Source organism: Paracoccidioides lutzii (genome assembly GCF_000150705.2).
Source record: "Paracoccidioides lutzii Pb01 unplaced genomic scaffold supercont2.23, whole genome shotgun sequence".
NCBI classification, from domain to species: domain Eukaryota; kingdom Fungi; phylum Ascomycota; class Eurotiomycetes; order Onygenales; family Ajellomycetaceae; genus Paracoccidioides; species Paracoccidioides lutzii.
Window position 1 is genome coordinate 138,658 of NW_015440969.1, and position 22,718 is coordinate 161,375.

The 22,718-nt window shown below is 45.0% G+C and overlaps 6 protein-coding genes across 6 annotated transcripts; 3 read left to right on the top strand and 3 right to left on the bottom strand.

Annotated features, from left to right (window-relative positions):
- Positions 1–2,038: 2,038 nt before the first annotated feature.
- PAAG_07273 (DNA replication licensing factor mcm5) lies at positions 2,039–4,380 on the bottom strand (the record flags this gene model as incomplete). The annotated part of the gene is made up of 4 exons (XM_002790690.1): positions 2,039–2,531; positions 2,594–3,993; positions 4,059–4,185; positions 4,244–4,380. The coding sequence occupies 4 exons, from the start codon at positions 4,378–4,380 to the stop codon at positions 2,039–2,041; spliced, it is 2,157 nt and encodes a 718-aa protein (XP_002790736.1).
- A 574-nt stretch (positions 4,381–4,954) lies between these two features.
- Positions 4,955–8,439, top strand: PAAG_07274 (hypothetical protein; the record flags this gene model as incomplete). Its single annotated transcript, XM_002790691.1, has 3 exons — positions 4,955–5,180; positions 5,266–8,140; positions 8,223–8,439. The coding sequence occupies 3 exons, from the start codon at positions 4,955–4,957 to the stop codon at positions 8,437–8,439; spliced, it is 3,318 nt and encodes a 1,105-aa protein (XP_002790737.1).
- Positions 8,440–9,518: 1,079 nt separating this feature from the next.
- PAAG_07275 (hypothetical protein) lies at positions 9,519–10,133 on the top strand (the record flags this gene model as incomplete). Its single annotated transcript, XM_015846185.1, has 2 exons — positions 9,519–9,789; positions 9,919–10,133. 2 exons carry the CDS (start codon positions 9,519–9,521, stop codon positions 10,131–10,133), a joined length of 486 nt encoding a protein of 161 aa, XP_015700620.1.
- A 714-nt stretch (positions 10,134–10,847) lies between these two features.
- Positions 10,848–13,388, bottom strand: PAAG_07276 (glycogen synthase; the record flags this gene model as incomplete). Its single annotated transcript, XM_015846186.1, has 6 exons — positions 10,848–10,962; positions 11,054–11,249; positions 11,323–12,685; positions 12,773–13,048; positions 13,140–13,237; positions 13,310–13,388. The coding sequence occupies 6 exons, from the start codon at positions 13,386–13,388 to the stop codon at positions 10,848–10,850; spliced, it is 2,127 nt and encodes a 708-aa protein (XP_015700621.1).
- Positions 13,389–19,099: 5,711 nt separating this feature from the next.
- PAAG_07277 (hypothetical protein) lies at positions 19,100–19,975 on the top strand (the record flags this gene model as incomplete). Its single annotated transcript, XM_002790694.2, has 1 exon — positions 19,100–19,975. The coding sequence occupies one exon, from the start codon at positions 19,100–19,102 to the stop codon at positions 19,973–19,975; it is 876 nt and encodes a 291-aa protein (XP_002790740.2).
- A 703-nt stretch (positions 19,976–20,678) lies between these two features.
- On the bottom strand, positions 20,679–20,900 carry PAAG_12369 (hypothetical protein; the record flags this gene model as incomplete). The annotated part of the gene is made up of 1 exon (XM_015847867.1): positions 20,679–20,900. One exon carries the CDS (start codon positions 20,898–20,900, stop codon positions 20,679–20,681), a length of 222 nt encoding a protein of 73 aa, XP_015702510.1.
- Between the last annotated feature and the right edge of the window lie 1,818 nt (positions 20,901–22,718).

Genomic DNA, 22,718 nt, shown 5'->3' on the forward strand with positions numbered 1-22,718 from the left:
ACTTCTAGAAGGGTGGTTAGTCGTCATTATTTGGAGTTTGGCAATGCTGATCATACCTGATCCAGAACCCTCACAAACAGCATAAAACTGCAGAAATAGAGAAATATAGGTTTCTTTAGCTTACTAGAATCAGCATTTATGCCAGGAAAGTTTAATCGAGAAATTAGTTTAATAATCCATACAAACTAAAAAGTAATAATACAGTTAACTCGTAGTCAGATCAATAAGCCTTCATAATAAGCCATATTCTTCAGAAAAGCAAGGCTCAGTCATGCTCTTCTCTCTTCTTGATATCCCTATTCTTCAGAACGAAATGGCCCAGACATGGTCAGATCTCTTCATATCACCCATTCTAGCCCCTGCAATGCTCCGAACGTTGAATTTAACATATCGTTTTCCCAATTGGATCTGCTCATCAGAGCTAGCGGCCGGACGTGTAGAAAGAGGGTTGAATCCCTCGCAACACTGAGAATGAGAGGTGCCTGCCTGCTGTGTGATAGGAGTCAGCAGGGTTTGTGGACAAGAGCCGAATCCCCTTTCCTATAAAACCTAATTGGCCAATTCACGGTGGTTAATCCGGAGTACAGGAGGTGCAGTTGCCTGGCTGGATGGCAGAACGAGCTACGGATATTTGGGCAACATTGATGGCTCTTGGCTCATAGCTCATACATAGCATAAAACGGCTTCCACGTGCAGCCGTTGGTCTATTGTATGACTTATGATTCCATCTCATTATTCCCGTATTGGACAGTTGGGAATGCTGTTGTGCTTCAGCTATGATCCCTGTTATCCATCTTCAGGGCCCCAGCAGCAGCGCAGAAGAGCCAGTGTTGCCTGAACAGCAACAAATATCAAGTCATCATTCCGTGCTTTGATACTGCGCGTGATATTTGATATTGCCTGTGACTCAGGACGGGCAAGGAACGTCTTGGCGTGATTAGGAGATATTGAAGGCGTTGAGAAATGAATTGATAGAGCGAAATGTACCAACATGGGTGGAGCGATAAAAAAGCCATCGTGGGAAGTAAGCCCTCTCCAAAGCATCAGTGAAACAATGACTGCTGTGGATGTCCTGGTATATTCATATAATACATTTCAAGGGTTTTGGTTCCTTCATTAGCTTCCGCGTAATTCAATGTCGAATAACTTCACATTCTTCACGATGTCCTTTTTCTTCTCATCCAGCGCTCAATCTTTGCTTCAGTTAATATAAAAAGGCACTCAGCGCGTAGCTAAGAACGATGAGATGATCGAGAAATCAGTTGAAAACAACTCAAAGCTCAAAGAAAGAGAAGGGACAGTTAAAATCGCGTCTGTTTATTCTTCACCTTACAACTCAATAATTTGCTCACCCCTTCATTGGGGCCAAGAGCACCCATCACCACAAACTTCGCATATCAGGGCAGTTGCTGGATAAAAATGGACATTTGTATCATGACGGAGGAGGTGAAGTTTTCAAAGGAAAATGTGCAGATCAACTAGCGCGACCAAGCTTACTTAGGCTTAATCTCACAACGCAGGCCCGAAGTGTAGTTAACTCTGCGTTACTGATGGAATGTTGCAGGAAACGACCCATGGAGGTATTGGTATATATAAGTTCGAATGGAATGTGGTCCTGGAGAAAGCAAGAAGAGCCTTCTTCAAGGGTTGTAGAGCTGATGGCATTTTGCTTGCAGTGTGATTGTTGAAGAATCAATGCAGGAATGCTGCCAAAGTTATAAATTTTCTCGTGGTTTGGAACGCTTAACATCCATCATCATAATATTGTGACATTGTTAACTGTAATGCCTGCCTGTGCCTAATCAATAAAGGAAATAAAAACTCCCCACGACGCCCCAAATTTGCATGACGGTTCATCATTCTGAAATTGTACTTTTCCGAACCGTGAACTCGCTTAATAACTACTGTTTTCTCAGTGCAACACAGGGACACGAACAAATGACACCCGCAAAAGAAAAAGAAGATGTGCACAACATCAAGAAACTCCAACCAGAAATGAAAAAAATGTACAAAATGACAAACGTAAAAAAGGAACATCTCATGGCCCATGACGATAAATCTGCGACCCACCAGATCTAAACTGCACCGTATCCCGCCGTTGCAAAATAAGCAATGCCCGATTCAAGGCCTGTTCACTGTAATTCCTTCCATCAACAAACTCTCTTCTCAACGTAGCGAGACTCGTACTCCACCCAATCGGCAATCGACGCTTCAACTCATCTTCAACTTTCCCAACTTCCGTCATTAGCTCCTTGCTCCCCTGACCATCGCCCTGATTGATTGCATCCATGGTAGAGGCGAGGAAAAGGCGAATTGCCTCATCGACATGTTCTTCTGTTGCGATTGGGGTTAATGTGAGTTTTGCGAGGGACTCGGTGATTCGGATGATGGCTTCGAGTTGGCGGACGGTGATAGGAATTGAGGAGCGGGCATTGGCGTCCAGTTCGGCTTTGTGCACTTGCTTGCGGATGGAGACGAAGTGGGAGGAAAGCTTTTCTGCGGCTTCTGGGGAGAGACGGGGGGCACAACGACTGGAATTATGTGTGTTAATAAAAGCACGAGAAGAAAGTATTGAGGTGGGATTGTGACTTACGATTTACAATAGCTGATATACCGCTTCATCTTCTCGACGGGGATCTCAGCTTCGACCTGTTCCTCAACCCCTCTACCACCCATGTGGATACCCATGACATGCCTTGCGATTCTCTCGTCACGGCCCTTTTCGTGCTCGTCTCTGACGATAAATATCATATCAAAACGTGACAGGATAGTTGTCTGGAAGTCGATATTTTCACCTGGGGTTTTCAAATCATCATACCGGCCGAAAATTGGATTCGAGGCAGCGAGAACGGACGTCCTAGCATTGAGAATAGTGGTAATGCCAGCCTTTGCAATTGAAATGGTTTGTTGTTCCATCGCTTCGTGGATGGCGACTCGATCTTCATCTCTCATCTTGTCGAACTCATCGATACACACAACACCACCGTCTGCAAGAACCATTGCTCCGCCTTCCAGATAGAATTCGCGCGTAGTTGTATCCCGTTGGACAGAGGCTGTAAGACCAGCAGCAGAAGAACCCTTGCCAGAGGTGTAGATGGCTATTGGAGATACCTTTTCCACAAATTTCAACAGTTGAGACTTAGCAGTACCAGGGTCACCCAGCAGCAGTACATTGATATCTCCTCGAAGTTTCATGCCATCTGGTAGAATCTTCTTCGAGCCGCCCATAAGTAGACATGCAATAGCCTTCTTAATATCCTGATTTCCATAAATTGACGGAGCAATGCAATTGGCGAATACCTGATAGATATCGGGACGCCTGCTCATTTCCAAGAATTCTTGCTCCTCCTCATCGGAAAAAATAGAGTTGCCCTTCGCTGTATGGTCGACATCGCTGCTTATCCCAACCGCCCGCAGGTACGGGTTCCGAATGGCAACGGCACTCTTTGTGGAATTTTTCGAGCCTTTTGCTTGGTAAATTGAAAACACGCCCATGACGGTACATCTTGACCCAGGTACTACCCGGTTGGCAAGATATCTATCTGCAGATATGAGGATGTGTCGGGGAAGTTCTCCGACGGGTACCTGGTCAGGAGCTTCCTGGAGTTTGAGAACCTGCTGATCAACGAACTGTGACCTTTCGTGCTCTATCACATATGGATCTAAAGGACATTGATCTTCGCCCTTTTCCTTGGGGCGTTTGCATTGTCTTGGAAGCGTGACCCCAGAAAATCCACCATCGACTGTGATATTTTCCCTCTCGCCACAGTTTTTGCAAACAATATGGAGGCGTGTAGCTTTGGACGAGATTGTGGACGCTCCGATTACAATGCCCGGAATTCGAACCAGGTGGGATATATTCGTCGCATTTAGATCCCGAATGGTGATGTGGGATACACTCGAGTGGAGGAGTAGTTGATGTTCGGGGAGTTCGATATTTCTTTCGGAGGGATAAACGATCTTTTGGGTACATTGCTTAAGAGCGGCTTCAAACTGTGGAAGGACGTATTAAAATATATGTTTATTGATTCGCAGCGTAGACAAGAAAAGTAGCTTACAAGTGGAATTGTATCTGCTGGCTCTGTGGTAAGTCTATGGGCTAGCTCTTCGTTGTATGCAATGAGGTGGGCGATGTCAACGTCGCAGTAGTACTTTTTGACGAGCACATTCTGTCGAATCTGGTCTCTATATATTCCGTCAGTCGACACACAGATAGCAGCAACAACGTAAGGTAATACTTTACCTATATACGAATGTATTATCTAGCTGGAAGGCGAGGATGAACTCTCTCAACTGTGCCTGGATTTTTGAGCGTGGCTCCTCCGGGCCGCCAATTTGAGGCTGGAGGACACTCAATGAGTATGGCGTTCTTCTATCCATGGTCGTGTAATGCACAAGATCAAGGTTATAGTACTTAATCCACTGTTGTGTTGAGAGCAAGACAGATTATATGTAGCTGGTTGCAAAAATGCACGAGGAGCGCGACGCGTCTATTTCAGCGCGTAAAGTGTTTCTTGGCATGCTTTCTCGGATATAATATACTCCTATACCGAAAGCGGTAAACCTGAAGTTTGATTTTGTCAGTGGCTGTGCTTGGCCCTAACCCTATTTAGGGAAGGTTCCAGCCACACTCACGAGAGTTTAGCCCCAGCCGCAGCAAGCCACCTATGCTTCAATTAACAGCCCTCTTGTAAAATCAGCTCAACCTCAAGAAACGATTTTCATATCTCGAAGCTGATGGGTTGTGGTTTCGGTGAGGACGGTGATATAACCCTCAGTTCGTTTGTTGATAACGGAATTGATGATCTTGTACTACCGTCGCTCTCTTCTACGTTTTTCAGTGGCTCATGAAGAACCTCCCGTATCTACTACATAGGGCATGTCATGATCCACGGCGTGTCCGCAGCCGCAGCCGTCACCCTGCCGGACAACTAGCTTCGGTGCTTCTTTCGATATGACCTCTTCCGACAAGCGAAAATCGGTGGAAAGCTTGGCATCTCTTTCCTCGGTTTCTTTGGCGACCCAGCCTTCTTCCTCCAGCCAGTACGATCCCGGCCGCTTACCCCAGCGATTGCGCTATAATTCGAGGCGGAGCTCGACGGCCAGCTCGATATCCGGCATAGGGAGTGCTTTGGACACTTCACTTCACCATGGATCAATAGCAGAGGCTGGACGCAATGGTTTGTTGCTCATGGTGTTGGTTGGGTGTTAAATGACAATAATGTGGCGCGTAAATGTGCTAACATTGACATTCTATATAAATAGCAATATCTACCCTCCTTCAACAACCTATTGTTCGTACAGGTCTGCTGCCACAAGCCTCTGCGCTTTCTAGCGGCTATAAACCGCCGACCACTCGAGATATCCCCCCAGTGGCTCTAACCAACATCCCACATGTGGAATCCAAGGCATTCCAACCTTATATCTCGCAGGTTGGATCCTTGTACGATGCATTGCGCCGTTCAAAGGAGAATGGTGATGAGGGCGAACCACAGCTTCGTCGAGCAAGCAGTACAACAACAATATCTGTAGATATAGACCCGTTGTTGAGTAGTCAATTGGAACGGCGACATTCTGGTCAACACACACCTTTGTCATCCGTCTCTGAATATGTGACTCCGAGGAGAAGATCCGCTGGTCAGAGAGGCCGAGGTCCAGCAATGGCCCCTCTGTCAACTATTCCTAACGTTTATTTCGATGAGAATTTCCATCTTGAAAATCCTCGGACATTTGATGTCGTTTCTGAACGATCGGAAGTTGTCCGATCTCCCCCAAAACCTTCAGATGAGAATGCTCCTAATGGGTCGTTTGAAGCACGACCGGCATTCAATAGAAAGGCTTTGGCAACAAATGCGATTCTGCAAGAAAAATTATCATGGTATCTTGATACCGTTGAAATTCACCTTATTTCCTCCATTTCTAACGCCTCAACCTCATTCTTCACAGCTCTCGGTTCCCTGCAAGCTCTCCATGGAGAAGCAAAAGCTTCAGTTGACAAAATTCAAGCCCTGCGAAGAGATCTAGCAAAACTTGATAATGACATGGCTTTGGGTGGTCTCAAGGTGGTAAATCTCCGGCGCCGGCGAGAAAACGTTAGAAAATTAGCAGACGCTGTTTGCCAACTGAAGGTAATAATAGCATGTGTATCTCATTGCGAACAAATGGTCGAAAATGGTGATATCGAAAATGCCCTGGATGAACTGGATCATGTTGAAAGACTTACAGCGGGCGAACGGACCGCCACGAAACGTGAGGATCGCGGTGGCCAGTCTCAACTTCCGGAGACGCTCATAGATCTACGTGGAATCAAAGCTTTAGAAGGTGCATCAGACGATCTGGGCCAACTAAGAAGTCGGATTGGGATTGGTTATGAGCAACGGTTCCTAGATTGCTTAATTGGAGACATCAAACGGCATGTTGAAAGTCTTCCTCCGGAACTCACATTGCTACGGCTGGGAGATGCATTTCATCGATCACGAAGGACGCATAGGAAAGCCCCCTCTAGCATACCGACTTATATGACGATCGATAATGAATTTAGATCGAGGTTAAAATCAGAGCTGGTTGGGCTTGGTCGAGCGAGATACACTACATCCGCTGCAACCTCGTACAAAAACTCCGTCTTGCGAGAAATGAAAAGTTCGATAAGAAGACATCTGCCTAGTTCAAGCGATGACGACAATGAGTCGATAATGTCCGCATCGACCCATGGGGATCGCCAGTTGAACCAACAGGAGAAGTCAACAATACTAGCGCGCAACCTCCGTGCTCTTGACCCTGAAGATGCATATGCCATGTTAACAAAAATTTACACCGGCGTTAGCGAATTCTTACGAAGATTAAGTATACAGGTCAAAGTACTTCTGGATATTACTAGTGGACTTAGCAGTCCTCCTAATACTAGTGGGGTGAGATCCCCTCTACAAAGCCCAAACCTACATTCTATAGACGCATATGTCCGGTCCGGAACGACGCCAGTGGCAGCACAGGAAGAGGTAATGGAGATCCTTGATATGTCAAGCCTTCTCGGCCAAGCTGTTGACATAGTGCAGTCACAAATGGTCAAAATATTGAAAATTCGGTCAGAGCAGACTGCTCATCTCTCGCTGGAGCAGTTTTTGAAATATTTCAGCTTGAACAAACTTTTTGCTGATGAGTGCGAAGCTATCTCTGGACGGAGCGGTTCGGCTTTAAAAAATGTCGTTGATAGCCAAATAAGGGACTTCATTTCCAATTTTGGTGATAGCAGGAAACATAGGCTAGTTCAAGTGATGGATTCCGATAGGTGGGATGCCAAAGACTTTGGTGATAAGCAAAATGCCCTTCTTTCACGAATACTCCAAGCGAGTACGCAAGACATCGATCTATGGGCTTCAACCTCAAGAGTATGGGAGTCAGATCATAGCGGCCAGGAAACAACGGCGACGCAAGATAGTCCTGAAGTAAATGGAAACGGAGTAACCGACAGCGGGAAAGATAAAGTACGAAGCGCAATAGTGGATGAGCAGAAATATATTCTGCCGCAATCTGCTCTTCTGATTTTGGAAATTATTGACGAATTCCAACATCTAATGACGGGCATCCCGAGCATGGTGCAGGACATAGCATTTAATTTCCTCGAATGCCTCAAGCTGTTCAACTCCCGCTCCTCCCAACTTATCCTTGGCGCTGGTGCCACGAGAAGTGCCGGTTTGAAGAATATCACAACGAAACACTTGGCTCTTGCTTCCCAGGCGTTAAGTTTTATCATTGCGCTTATTCCTCATGTTCGTGAATTCATCCGCAGGCATTATACCTCTACCACCACCCTGATGGCTGAGTTTGATAAAGTTAAGCGACTGTGTCAGGAACACCAGTCAGGCATCCATGAAAAGTTAGTTGATATTATGAGCTCCCGCGCCACGATTCACGTCAATGCGATGAAGAAGATTGATTGGGATGCACAGCAGGACACTGCTTCCGTCAGCCCGTACATGAAGACATTGACGAAAGAGACTGGCACACTCCAGCGAGTCCTGACAAAGCATCTACCTGAAATGACCGTGATGATGATCATGGACCCTGTTTTCAAAAGTTACAGAGATCAGTGGACAAGGGCTTTCCAGGCAGCTACTTTGAAAACTGAGGGCGGTAAACAACGGTAAGTCTGGTTCTTTCTTCGCGATTTCCCCGTCTGTTTTTTATTCATCACATAGACTCCCAAGCTAATGAAGAATATCTAGAATGGTTTCCGACGTCGAGTATTTCAAAGCTAAGATTGATAAAATCGATGGCTCCGGTGATCTAGGTAACCACCTTGTCGAAGTAGTCAAGTCCAAGTCCGTCGCGTCACCGCCCAAGCCTGATTCACCACTGCCACCAGCAGAGGCTCAGCCCGCGGAATCTTCCCCTCAAAAAGGGGATAAAAATGGAGCCCCAATTCCGGACCAGGGGTCGTGAGAGGGTTTAACCAGCCATGGCAGAGTCAACCGTATCGGGCTACAAATACTTCTTCAACTCTTTACACTAGTTGCTGTTTGGCCAGAATCCGGCTCAGAGTTTTCTGATCTTTATTTATTGGGCGGAGGAGGGAGGTTATAAGGGCCGAAGTGTGAATACCTTTATGTTGAAATTTCCCTTTGAAGTTGGGTGACTACCCTTGGTACTTAATCCCTTATTTAGCGCATGGCATTTTAGACTACCTTTTTGGAGGAGTCCTGGGGAGAGATCTGCAGGATTTCCAATCTGGCATACTGTTTTGTTGTTCTGCGAGCCCTTTTAGCGGGGTCAACCTTTGCCTTTCCAACGTTTATTTCTGCTATCACATACACCTTTTTTTAGTGGTCTCCTTCTATCTTCTACCCGTGGGATCCCAACGATTAATTACCCTTGTACCTATCGACTCATGTACAGCACTACCATATTATCTTAATCATACAAGGCCTGCTCTCTACTGGGGTGGGATATGCAACGTCATTGTGAAAATCCAGATGATTTTCATGGTTCAGAGTTTAACATGCGACTGAGCACCTTGACTGGTCCTCCATCACTATGGTATATACAGCTCGGCAGTCGCCCCATTTTTTCTGCCTGTTCATCTTATCGTCGCTTCCTTCCTTCACTCTATGAAGGTGAAGTAAGAAGTTATAATAAAGCATGTTTAATCAAAGTAAAGGTTGTTTAGGTAAAAATATATTATACATTTGTTTTGAACACCGGAGACATAGGGATTAACGGGATATAGTTAATTAATGGAGTTGACATGTAAAGGAGACGACAGCCCCCATCAAGAATTTAAGAATTTAAGTAGAAACGAAACTCTGTTTAAGAAAGAATATCCTGAGAGGGAATTAAAAAAACGTTTTCACCTATGATCCTCCTGATATCAGAAATCACAAAAGACATGGCAAAGATGAAGTTCACATCTCCCTTTCTGCATTGTCCTGCAACCAAGGGAGTGAGTGCTAACATTCTCCGCCCCTAATGAACCTCACCGTCCAAAGAAACCCCGGAACAGGCGACTGACCGGTTCCTCTTCGATGCCATCATGGATAAATTCCAAAAAGCTTGGAACGCCCTCAACCCTCAACCCTCCGTATCTCGACTGGAGGTCTAACGGGTGGACCAATGCCCCGGATAGACAATGGGGCGTCGATTTCCTCCCAAGCTGCCCGCGGCACGACTTCCGCTGCAGGACTACAAGAGCCAGAGCCGCCTCCCGCCGGAGAAACAAGGCGAAAAATCGATCAGAACTTTCCGCCTTGATCATGTATACCGCCTGTGGCAGGCCGGTGGACAGGTTTGTGACGTGTGTGCTTGTTGCTGAGCTTTATTACCGGGCCATGTCGACGATTGGGAAGAGAGATTGGTATTCCTCTTGATGATTATATTATCGAGCGTTTGGCGTTTCCTTGTCCTAACTGGATAATTGCTTTATAGCCGAAGACAGGGGACGAGGCGGGGTTGATTCTGGCGCATCTCGGAAGAAGTTGTTGGATGCGGCTAACTCTTATGTTTCGATCCAGTTCCAAGGTTTCCTCATCATCTCCATGGATTGGGGCCCATACCCATGGATTCTGCTCCGTAGTCCCCGCAATGACCTGGAGGTGCTAGAGGTTGCTAGGGCGAAGCCCACGAACTGCTTAGTGTGCTAAATAATTGCAGACAATTCACGTCAATAAGTTTCGAATTCTCAAATTTCAGTTCTAGGTTCCAATATAGAGTGTATAACATGACGGTGAGAGCTTCGGAGGCCCGATCCAGTCAGGTCCACAGCGGGGTCCACTGTTTTATCTTTAAACCATTCGGGACTGGCGGGGATCGTCCACGATTTCAAGTTGCTGGGTGGATCACAACATGTTTCTGCCCCTTTTTTGGCCCGTTAGTTGACAACATCACCCTTTTCTCGAAAGTCCTATGGAAGTATTTGCGCTTCTCATAAAACTACAGCCAGGAAATCCTTACGAACTACGTGGTGCTATAGGAAACAAGTAAGCTATCAGACAGCAACATGATAGAAAATCAAGCTGAACAAAATCCACAGGCCGCGCTGCCCGAGGAATAAGAGAGACGCCATGTAAGTCTTCTGCAGTTCATCAATTGAGCAAATAACTATATATTATATTATATGTATATACATACTGTAAGAATATTTATAATCTATACTGAAAATGCAGAATGAAGACGCAACGAAAAATATAAAAATAAAAATAAAAATAAGAAGAAACCGGCAGTTCATCTAAAACCACCTAGCCCCGAAATTCATCCAAGATCAATTGCAAACCTGAATTTAAAAGCAACTTCAGAAAAAGAAAGCACACAGCCGGCTTCTTCATGATCTCGCCTTCATCGAATGTTCTCAATTCGCGCTACACGTCACCGTTGGCCGTTACCTCCCTCTCTGGGGAGTGCGGAGGGATACCCGTAGTAGCTTTCTTTCGCAACGTAAGTGGGAACGGATATTCGTCCGCATCTTCCTCCTCACTGCGACTTCGCAAAAAGTTCTCGTCAGTGGCACAAAATTTCGAAAAGCGGCGGGAAAAAGGAAAAGATAGTAGGATGTCATGAAACTCACGGTAGCTTCCAGGCAATATAATCTTCCGTACTCAAACCCTCGCGACCCTCCTGCAACGACGCAAAGTCACCAGGGGTCATCATTCCCGTTCGATCGCGAGGAGAACCAGGTACAGAGAACGGGCGGGAAATCTTCTGCTCTGTTCCTCCGATGATATCGCTGAAGTCCTCCGCGGGGTCAAAGGAGGACGGATATGCTGGATGGTTAACTGGATTAGTTGTGATGATAATTTTGGTAGAGTCAGCTATGAAGTGCAGGTGTGTGCGTACCTCTTCGAAGCGCCAGCTGCCGCGCTTTGACATACTCCATACCCATCCTCTTCCAGTCGAGCAAATCACTTAGCCGCTCCGTCCGATTGCGCTGATTGATACGTTGCCGTCGGCTTTTGCACGCAAATTCAAACATAAAGTTCGTAAGCTGGTTCACGGATTCATCCACACCCTTCATGCGCCGGTCGACAATGTATATGCCGTAATCCGACGAGTTTTCTATGAGTTCCTCCATGTAACATCCGAATCCAGAGAGGTTGGTGGTTATGCTGGGTATCCCCATAACCGTGCACTCCGCAGGGGTGTACCCCCACGGCTCATAATAGGATGGGAAAACGCCTAGATTTGTCCCGCGGACAAAATCGTCGTAATCGAGGGGCAAAACTGGGTTTGATGAATTGAGAAATTCGGGGTGGAAAACCACCTTGACACGATCGGACGGGTGGTTGAAGAGTTGGACACGGCGTAGCTGGTTCAGCACTGGGTCTTCTGCGTCATTTATCATGTTATGTGTCACGATGGGTGGAAGCTGATGCCGCTTCATTGCGAATAGTCGACGGCGCAGGAGTACCCGGTCCTGGTTTGTGATTAAATCCTTTTCATCGGGCATATTGTCTCCTTCCTTCCAACTCAAACAACGCTCGAATAGCCGCTTTCCAATTCCCTGCTCAACCATTTCTAGTGTGTCGCGAAGAGATTTTACAACGGCTTGGCCTTTGAGGGCCTCAACTGTGAGCGACGATGTCTGTGCAGGCATGATAATGAATGCGACTACGGTAGTAGTTAAGCCAGATGTTTTGAGTTGATGATTCAGTCTCGCGAGAGATTCGATAAACATATCCACCCCCTTGTTCCGATACTCATAACGACCTGCAATGAAGAAGTATAGAGTATTATCGAGATCAAAGTCGTTATGTCCATAGAAATGGCCACGGACAAAGTCATTGATCTTGTCTTTGGCATGGGAATGAAGATTTTGGAACTCGTGAACTGCAGCAAACTTCTTCACGTTAAGTCCGTTGGGCAACACACCATCGGGCTTCCGTTTCAGAAGATGCTCGCTCTCGAACGCTGTGATGTGTGACACCGTTGTGAACACATCTGCCGAATGCGCAGCAGCGCGTTCAATGCAGTATCGGTGGTAGATCCCTCTTTTCCCGGCTTCAGCGTCAACGTCGAAGTATTGTAGGTTGTTGTAAAAATCGACAGATCCGGCGCACAGATATCTACCTAGGAGTGTTGCATGGGTCGTGAAAATGGTTGTGACGTCCATATGCCGCTTCTTGGTCAAGGGAAGGGCAATACCGGCTAGCCACTCGTGGAAATGCGCGACAACAGCTCGAGTTCTATCTCTGGAGATATACTTTGACATCCGTTAGCAGAACGCAAACAAACACTGCTTGGCTGCGGCTCAATAGGTAATTCGGGCGCTGCTGGTCGCTTAACTCACCTCACCAAGGAACCAAGCTACTAAATAGCCGAAAACGATAGCTTCATTCGACTCACTATCCTCCGCAGGAGACGGGATTCCGGCCGCATTCCAAAGATCACCCTTCCACTCGTCCAGGTATTTGTATCCCGCACCCGTGTCAATTAGGATTACTCTCGGCGCCCCCTCGATCAGCCACCGCCCATAGATCATATCAACGCCCCGTTCTTTCATAGAGGCAATCGTGGCGGCAATATGAGGATCGGTTGGGGTAAGTTCCTCGACTTCGACCTCGACCTAATGATATGTCAATGGTTCCCTTCATATAGACAAAATAGAGATACGGGAGCGAAGCGGGGATTCCAGTAAGAAAATAATATGTAGATACCGATGAGCGATTCAGAGGGCCGATGAGTGTGTATCTTTCGCCATACTCTGCAGTCGTAACCGGCGCCTTGGACTTTAGGACAGAGTATATTCCGCCAACTATAGGCAATACGGTCAGTCAAACATCCCATTTGGAACGCCAGGTCAAACCAAGCGAAAGGAATTACAAACCCCGGTTTGCAACTTCCGTTGCAATTTCAAATAGAACATGGTTCTTGATATCTCGTTTTGGAGTATGCGGGCTACTCATGTTGGTTGACATGAACATTCAATGTCGACAGGGAGCGGTGAAAAGGAAAAAAATACGATTTAGTTTGAAAATATATAGGCGGTATTAGCGCCAAATATATCGCACAACAAATCACAACTAGGCGAATTAAAATCGAGCTGGGCAACGGACGGGGTATATATATCTATATATTGCGACTGGTGTGTGCTGGGCACAAATGCGGCTCGGGGCGACTTTGGAGGGGAGGTTGCCAGGGTTTTTTTTGATCGAAGGGATACTAGAAGAATATCAAAGATCTGCAAATATGCTCAAGCTTCGCAGGTTACAGGATTATATTTTTAAAATGCGAGGGACAAGGAAACGGGACCGAATAGGCTGAACGGAACTTGGAAGAACTGGGTGAGGGGAAACTGCTGAGGTTTAAGTGCTTGGGCCAAGTCGAGTGCCATCAGCAAAACGGCGCGCCCAACCACTCACAACCAACCAGAAACATACAAGACCTGCTAATGATAACTATCTGCAGACAGAGAGTGGAAGAAAAGCTCGTGTGAAGCTGTGGAGGATATCGCGGTTGTTGCCACTCTGACAGTAAGTGCTCCAAAAAATGATAATCTTCTCGAGCTAAATTCTCCATTCAACATACCGACCGCATTGACGGTAGGTAAATTAACCATCCATCCTCCTCCACCTTGCAAAAGCACAATTATGACATCCTTGTTGGAGATAGGCTAATTGGTCTGCTCGCCGGGCGCTAGACAACATGTCTCAGGCAGGACAACCTTGGGAATGCCCCATCTCAGCTATATAAAGCACCGACATTTTGCCCTTCCCCTTCCAGCATCCCCCGAAGAGCCCATAAAACTCCTGTCAAGTGGCGGCGACAATAAATCAACAATCCACTGCTACGGAGTACTGCGCACCAAGTGGATAAATTTATACTTAAAAAGATGGCTCAACAGCACAACGACCTAGCCGTCAGTGGCAACAAGAGACCTTTATCTCTTGTTGTATCTCGATTCTACAGTGCGCACAACTCTGTAAATTATGTCGTTCTACATCGTTCTACATTGGTCTGATGAGGATGTGTATAGAGAGGGTGGGGTTTCTTGTAGTGTGTCATTATTATCAGCAGTGCCAGACCATCCCAGGGATCACTTTTGCAGGTTCCTCTCAAACAATCACGACAGTCCCGGGAGCAATAGCAGCACATTGAAAATATATATATATATATATATATATATATAATAAAAAATTAAAAAAAAAAAAAAAAAAAAAAACACTATAAGCCACCCACCTGCATAGCACGATTTTCACATGGAATCAAACTGCCAAACGTCCCTAAGACGGTTCCAAGAGACTGCCACCGATCGATCCCGAATCGTCTGATTTCCTCTATCGGCTCATCATATTGCAACCAATCTCGTCTCTGTGGTCTATTGCGGTCTTGGATCAGAGATCGCTGAAGTGTCCGGATTGGTGACCCAAAAGTGCTTGTACCTGTGCCGGGGACGAATCAAAGACGTCGCTCGTAGCATCCACAACAGGTTGGATGGAGAAATGATGTCATGCCTACTCCTGGCTCAGTTGGTCATTGGCTGCTTTTTTCCTCCGCAATCAGGTTTCATGCGATTTTGACAACTCAAAGGGTCGAGTCTATATGACGACATGGAAGCAACCATTGAAGATGCCAGCAATGGATTCCAATAATTGTTGGTCGTTGAACAACGTTGTAAAGAAGAAAATAATGCTTGACATTGAATGGGTTTTCACCCCTTCACACCGGTTGTGGACAATAATGGAAATATGCATGAAGTTATATATTTCAGTCACGGTCCAAAATTTTTAGTGTTTACCCTGTGGGACGAAAGTGGGTGAATCGGTTCTAGGTGTGGTTTTGGGTGTGGAGTCTTGAATAAGAATGTATATAACTACCAAAGTTGGTATATCCATTTCGCAGCCACTGCCTATCTACTTTCTGCTGCGTAAAGGGGATTCTTCATAAATTTACAATATATTTCCCTGTTATTACCAACCCACTTTTGGAGTTCGGAATTCTTCATATCATTCAAGTTATATTTCCCTGAAAGCCGATTTAAGTGGAGGCTTCTTCTCCAGCAGCTCGAACTCATGTCGAACATCAATGGAATAATATAAATAGTGCATGGCCAAAACTTTTTGTTTCAAAGAAATATACTCTACTATGTGCCATAGACACCTTTCCATCGGCAAGGTTGTCTGTCACCAAGGGTGGGTTTTGATCTCTGAATTAAATAGTTAGTCATTGACATAAACAAAAATCGAAACCGTGGGTGATTCAAGTTAAACGTGAATGTAAAATAAGAGAAAAAGAAAACCTTCCACTCAGACCACTGACTTGCAGAGTGAAAACTCTGTCGGAGTTCCTCCCTGCGGGCCGTCCGTTTTCTCCAGCACGGTAACTAACCATAACATAACTAACCATCGCGTAGAAACGCAGCTCTCATAATGATAACCAACTACTTCCGTGATCTGCTTCCCAACAAGTTCTGAATATAGAATTTACATATTACCTCTCCACTTTTGTAAGGTGTTTCAAGGACACCAGTGATTTTCCACGAGAAAATTTAAGCATAAGAGCACTTGATTTTACTAGCTTGCTAGTAAATTGACATTTTTTTTTTTTTTTTTTTTTGGAACCAGCATTTTGTAAGGTTAATTGCCACCTGATTTGAATGTGGGGGGAATAAACGTGACCATTCATTTTATACCGTCTTACATGTTTTATATGGAGTTTACTACAATAGTCATTTAACAGGCCGTAAATCCTCCCTGTCCTAGGGCCGGTTATCCTGGAAGAAATAAGAATCCAGACGTGAGGGTAGAAACATACCGAAATGGATAACTGAATGATAGCCTCGACCTTTTACTGGGGAGGAAAACATCCCCTCCATGCCTTGACGTGACCAGATGTTTTGTCGGTTTCTGACTTCCAACCATGGAAATCTAAAATATAGATCTGTGTTGGTTGAACCTAAGTTTAAATTCCAACGATGTCCGTTTGGTCATCCCAGTCGAAAGTTGATGGTGGGTCTGCCATGCGAACCTTGGGTTGGCTGAATGGACAAGGTATTAAACTCGACTTTTTTAACAATTAACAAGCAGCCCGCAACCTTGGAACTTGCCAGCCAACTAGAGTTGCGCTTGGCACTGCTCGACCTGGATGCGATCATCGCGTGGGATTTTCCAACGATCTTCTCTTTGACGACGTTCCCATCTCTTCGCTTCTCTTCGCTTCTTTTCGCTTCTCTTTTCTCTCTCCCCCCTTCATCCAACCCTCTGGCTCTACCGGTCTGCTTTTGTTGTTGGCACCGTTTAATGTGTTGGTTATTTTTCCTTTGCAGCCCTTGGAGCGACGTGTTTCTTCAGGGCTCGCAACAGTCATCAGGCGAAGGTTTCATTGTGAAGTAGCATCTGTTTGTGTCTTTCCGCATACTGTACTGTATTGCAACCAAGCCTGGAACAAATGCAGAGAATCTACTGAAAGCGCTCCCGTAAATGCCCCAGAGGAGCAGAACATTGTTCTCAGCTGTCTTGAGTCCGACAATCGCTATTGACATTGTCCCGTGCAAATGGACTCGGCTTTGTCATACGCGTGGCTGGACCAGAGGTGTTTTCCAATCCTTCGCTGCAAGGGCCAAAGAAACACACCTTTCGACTGATTTTCATGTTAGTACATTCACTGGTTTCATCGAATATTTTATATTCACCCTTCACATTCGTTTGCAGTAGTAGCCATGCTCTCTACCGCTACATTAGCCATTTCCCTCAACTTCATCAGTTGAATTGAAATGTTCCCCCCTTTTCAGCATTGTATGCTGTACGATTTGATCGCTAAGAGGTGTGTGTGTGTGTGTGGAAGACACATGTACTTGCGACTGCTACTTAGCACGTGACAAGAACTCGAGCTCCATGGTGTTTCTCGGTGCAATCTCCCCGAACACACCTGATTACGACCTTTTGCATTCCCTTTGATGACACTAATATCCTTGGGGGTGTGGACAACATAATAGCAAAATTTTTTGCCTTGCTTTAGGTCGTGGTGCACGAGATAGCAGGTGATTTATTCTATTTTGGGGGGTATATAAGCCGCTTTTGGGGTTAAATGGGTACACTCCACAGGCTCCCTGCCCTGCCTGGCCTAATGGTTAACTCGTGCACACGGCATAAGCCCGGCTTTCAGGTACCCACTACCTCCAATGCACACGGCAGCACACCACGAGAACCCCATTTAGGTGTCAAAGAAAAGGTACCAGCAGTGGGTGATGAAACCAACCCTTCGGGGCAGAGTTTCGTAGCAATGAGGCCTCCAGGCCCCACTGCGAGCTTTTACAGCCTCCCAAATAATCGAATATATTCTTTGAATCTTTCTCTTTAATTTGGTTATGGTTTGAGGCCGGGATCTCGAGAACTCATCGACATAATCCACATGTACCCTTTGTAGGAGTAGCTTTTGTATCTAATACTTTCTTCTGTGAATTCGAGGGCACACGTTCGATCCCATTCACTCCATTTGGCCAGCCCAAGCAGCAGCACCGCTCAACAATCGTTTCTGGATCTAATTCTTCTGGAATTAAGGGTGGAAATATCGGTCGATTCACTGTGATTTTTCTCCTCGCTTGAACCTATTGAATAACCTCTGAACTGGCTGAAACGCGTCTTATTCACCGGGTACCCGTCGCCGATTTACTTTAGGCTTTTATCTCTTCTCAACTTGCTTCATTTGTATCTCATTCGAAAGAGAGACTCCAGGAGCATCAAATGACTATTTTTAGGTCCAATTTGCATGTGTGTTTGCGCGCTTAAATGGCGCTTGTGTCCAATCCCTGTCAGGACACGTGCCATCCCTGCATTGTTTTGACCACGAGGCTACGTGCGGTCGGCGTCACTACAGCAACACCCCACACTCAAACCACTTCGAATGGCTTATCCCTATTCATCATCATCATCCTCCGCCGACATTCGATAACTGAACGTCTGGTCTGTTTCTCGTTCAAAGTATTGTGCTACCCTGCTCCTAATTATTCTCGTGAAAACAATGCACGCTCCCAATTTTTATCTTGGTTGAAATGAAAGCACTGGACTCGCCGTGAGTTTCAATGTCGAGGCGTGCACCCTTCCCTGCCACATACTACGGGCAATGAGATAGCTAACACGCGCATCGATTCCAGTTCTGTTTACCTCCTAACTTAATTTTGATTTTATTTAGATCTGCCCCCTTTAGATGGGAACCTTAATGGTAGAGAAACCGCGGAAATGGTTTTCACCGTTCCAACAGCCGTACGTCAAACTTTAACGTTGAATCTACGACAACCAATCGGAAACCATCCCCCTTCTGTGATGAAGTTAATACACTTCCTTTTGAAGTTTAGAAGACGCCCGGGGAATCCGCTCTATACGGCATTATGTCGTCATTCGGGTTGACCCTCGTTCATGGCCATTGGAGATCAAATAAGGCCTTCTTGTCTTCTTGTTTATGGCATTGTTATCGATTCTAGGCTCGAAAACATAAAACTCCTCTTTTTTTCTGTGATACATAAATATCCTATGCTCCCGCTAACATTTCCCCCTCTTCTTCTGGTGTAGCTTCAGACTTTCTATCTGCGAAGCTCTCTTCTCATTCTTTGGAAAGAATCCAGTGCCATTTCACACACCCGTGTGGTACGAACTTTTCTTTGCCATAACCTAACGTCATTATGAGAGTATTCTCGAATATCAAGGGAAAGCATCGGTTTTCTGATTGGATAAATAGATCCTCATGGAAATCGCTCTTCCGTGGGAAGGGATATGAACGCCTTCAGTCCCCTGAACCAGAATATTACAAGTCAGCTTACTCGCCCGATGTCTACATTAAATCAGCTGAGTTTTCTACTGTCTCCACTACATCGCTCGCACTCCCACAGAGAGAGAGCGTATCTTCCAAACTAAAGCGCTTCTGCCGGGCTTTGGCCCGTTTGGACCGTTCAAAGGGCCATAAAGTCTATACCTTGTGTAGACCACAGAATCGACAGATCTCACGGCGCGTTTCGTGGCCTCGCCGTAGTGCATTTCGCTTACCTTCCTTTCGCATCGCTCGCAAGCTACGAGGACGGATCTCCATCAATCAGCCGTCAGGTGCCATTTTTCCTCGTCCCGCATTTCCTAAATCTACCGCTAAAGGAATGAACTCAGCCAAACAGTCCTCACTCCACCCTGCTAGGTTTTTAGGAAACCGTTGCAGACCTACCAGAGCGTCACCCAAGCATTCCATTCCCACCACTCACGCCGGCTGTTCAGCAGTCTCCACAGTCAACCCTGGACCGACCGACTTGCACCAACTGACGCGTTCCTCCAAACGCTCCACGCAACCGCAGAGCTCACCACCATATGGCCAGCGCATCGGCTGTGTGTGTCACATCAAATTTGATACTATGGGACCTACATCTTCGTCGACCAAGTGGCAGTCGGATAAACATTTCCGTACAGCCGCCTGGATTGATGGGTTGAGTGAAGAATTACCCCCGCTTCGCCGGGTTGGGGGGTCGGAAAATTTACATGCCTTGTGCAATCAACATAATACCAAGGGTGTATGAGAGGTAGGACTAAAATTTTTCGTTGAGTTGCTTTGTTATTTGTATTATTCGTCCCGCAGCTGGAACAGGGGTCAAGGTGAAAAGTTTTATGCGTTCGGAGCTAACCTGCTTGATTTGCAATATCCATGGAATTTACGGGCGGTTTTGCCTCGTTAATAGCGGGCTAATAATAATTTCGAAACTTTGCCTGTGAAATATGCAAGCTATCTTTATCTGGTTGTTATTTCTTTTCTTGGGGATACTTTGTTTGGAAAAGTAATGAACTGTATCTACCTATTCAGGGCGCATGATAAGCGAAGGCCACTGTGTCCTTTATTATTAGTATCAGTGGATAATTTCTCCAAAAGCATTTGGCAAGATATTTTTACCAATAAAAATCTACGAACAATATTGTCTTATGCGTCGATTGATGTCGGGTATAACCTCTAAATTAAAATTTTGACAGCGACCACTAAAATAGCGCTTCGCGCTTAGACGCATCCAGCCCCACGCGCGCACGGCTCTCGGTATCACTCGAGATATTTCATAGATTGAAACACAAAACAGTTGAGGTTTTGGCTATCCTCTATAAAAATACCCACCATTGTTCTGAACTTCAGAATTCTCACAGAAAGACCCGTTGTTGTGCCGAGACCTCACCTCCGTTGATTATTAGTTATTTGTACGAGTTGAGGAAATGACCATTCAAAAAGTAAACAATTGTTTATTGTTGTTGCCATTTGTCCATGCTTCCCGTCCAGTAAATGTTTTCCTGTGCGTCAAGTGGTAAATCCTGCCGTAACATATCGTCCGAGTGCTGAACTTTTTCTCTGCCCACAATCCAATCCAGCAAAGCAACATCGTCAGAATCGTCATTATCTCCCCACTCCAATGCTTCTAGAACATTTGTCAACATGACGCCAAAATCCCCATTCCTAAATCCCATTCCCCAAGTGTGGTTTCCCCCCCCCCTCCCCGACTGTATCCATGTCTCATTCTGATCCACTTTCTCCCTGAACGCGGTTCCGTCGTTGTTCCCTCTGCATTCGCATCACATCTCAAATCGTGAGTATCGAACATCCTCGGAATGTTTCTTTCTCAATGATAGATCTGGGAGTTGAATTGGCATGTATTTTACCAACATGGAAACTACTATAGATAGTCAATTCTTTGCCGCTCATGTAAGTAAAATGTTTTCTACTCTATCAAGACTGCCTCATACAATTCTGTTTTTATACTAACTACATATGAGCATAATGTAGATTATAGTTTATTAAACTCTACTGCACAACACTCTTGTTTTCATACTACTTGCTATTTTCCAATAAATATATCTTCAAAATACAGTATATATAATATTTTTAGTAACTAATAATTTGCGTATATCTAATATAGTATGTAAAATTTTTATTCATAACTATTATTATTATCTTTATAAAAAGAAAAACTTAGTTCTAAATAACTTTTTTAATTTCCTGTTATTCTTTTTAAATATATATTAATTTATATGTGGAATTTATTGAGAAAATTATCATGTAATACATTATATAACATGTAATGAATATTTTTTAATGAAACCTTTTATATACTATATTAACTATATTAGAACTTTAAATTACATATATTATTTCTTTAACATGGTATGGTTGCTGAGATACTAATAATTAAATGCCTTCAATCTGTAAGGAAAATCGAGTTGGTTGATCTGTGAGATACATTAGTTATTTGCCAATAGCTCTCTCAGAAAATCATCCTCGATTCAGGAGGTAGAAAGTGAATATGTTAGTTAAACACCCGGAAAAACCCCCTTATCTGAGAAATGTTGCATCTTCCTTGATCTCCATCTAGGCCTGAAGTTTCACAATAGTGATACGACTGTCACACTGTTCCTGCATTAGTTCAACGGATCCCCAACCCACAAATGCAAACAAGAATGGACTTCACGTCTGCCTTGGGCAAAGTTGTCTGTTCCAGGAGTTTGAAATGGGAAACCAAATCTGTCTGCCCGGCTCTGCCCGTTCCACTCCCGTTGATTGCAGCATATCTTGCTCGCCCGCCTGTTGTAACTACCAGACGGCTTAGACAGTAGAACCAGATTGATAATGATACCAGTAGCTATTTGGTTGTCAGCTTACGCTTTCACAGCGTCGGCACCTAGGTAGCTACACACTCAGGCCGTTTCTAGGCCGATACGAAGTAACCCTCCTCGTAAATAGGTAGCTGTTTCTGAGCGAGTTATCAGGTTGGGATGATCTTGTTTCAGGAAACAAGTAGTGACCTACCACAGACACGCAGCACCATCGCACTAGCTCACATGGGTTGTGTTGTGTTGAGAGGCGGAAATTTTCTTCATTTATTTTTCATTTTATTTCTGAGGTTTAAATTACATTTTGTGTTTGTATCTATTATTTGACTGCTGAAGCTGAAGAATGTTGAAGCAGTATTGTGCTTTTTTGAACTTGACTTAGTTTTATCAGAGCACTTCATCCATGCTGATAAAAGGCAATATCGTTCTATTAGATAGCTCAACCAAGCCTTACTTAGTTAACTATCGTTTTTCTCATCAGTGTGCATAAAACGCCATCAAAGGGTAGGCTAATGTATTATTTGAAACCCCACAACTAACAAAGCTGATGAATGGATGCATGTACAGTACAGACATACATTTGGGACACTAAAGCAACTATTATTTGAGTATCATCAAAATGTCAAAAGAGGTATGAAAAGACCAGGGAGGGAACTAGGTTAGTCTTTGAACCTTGGT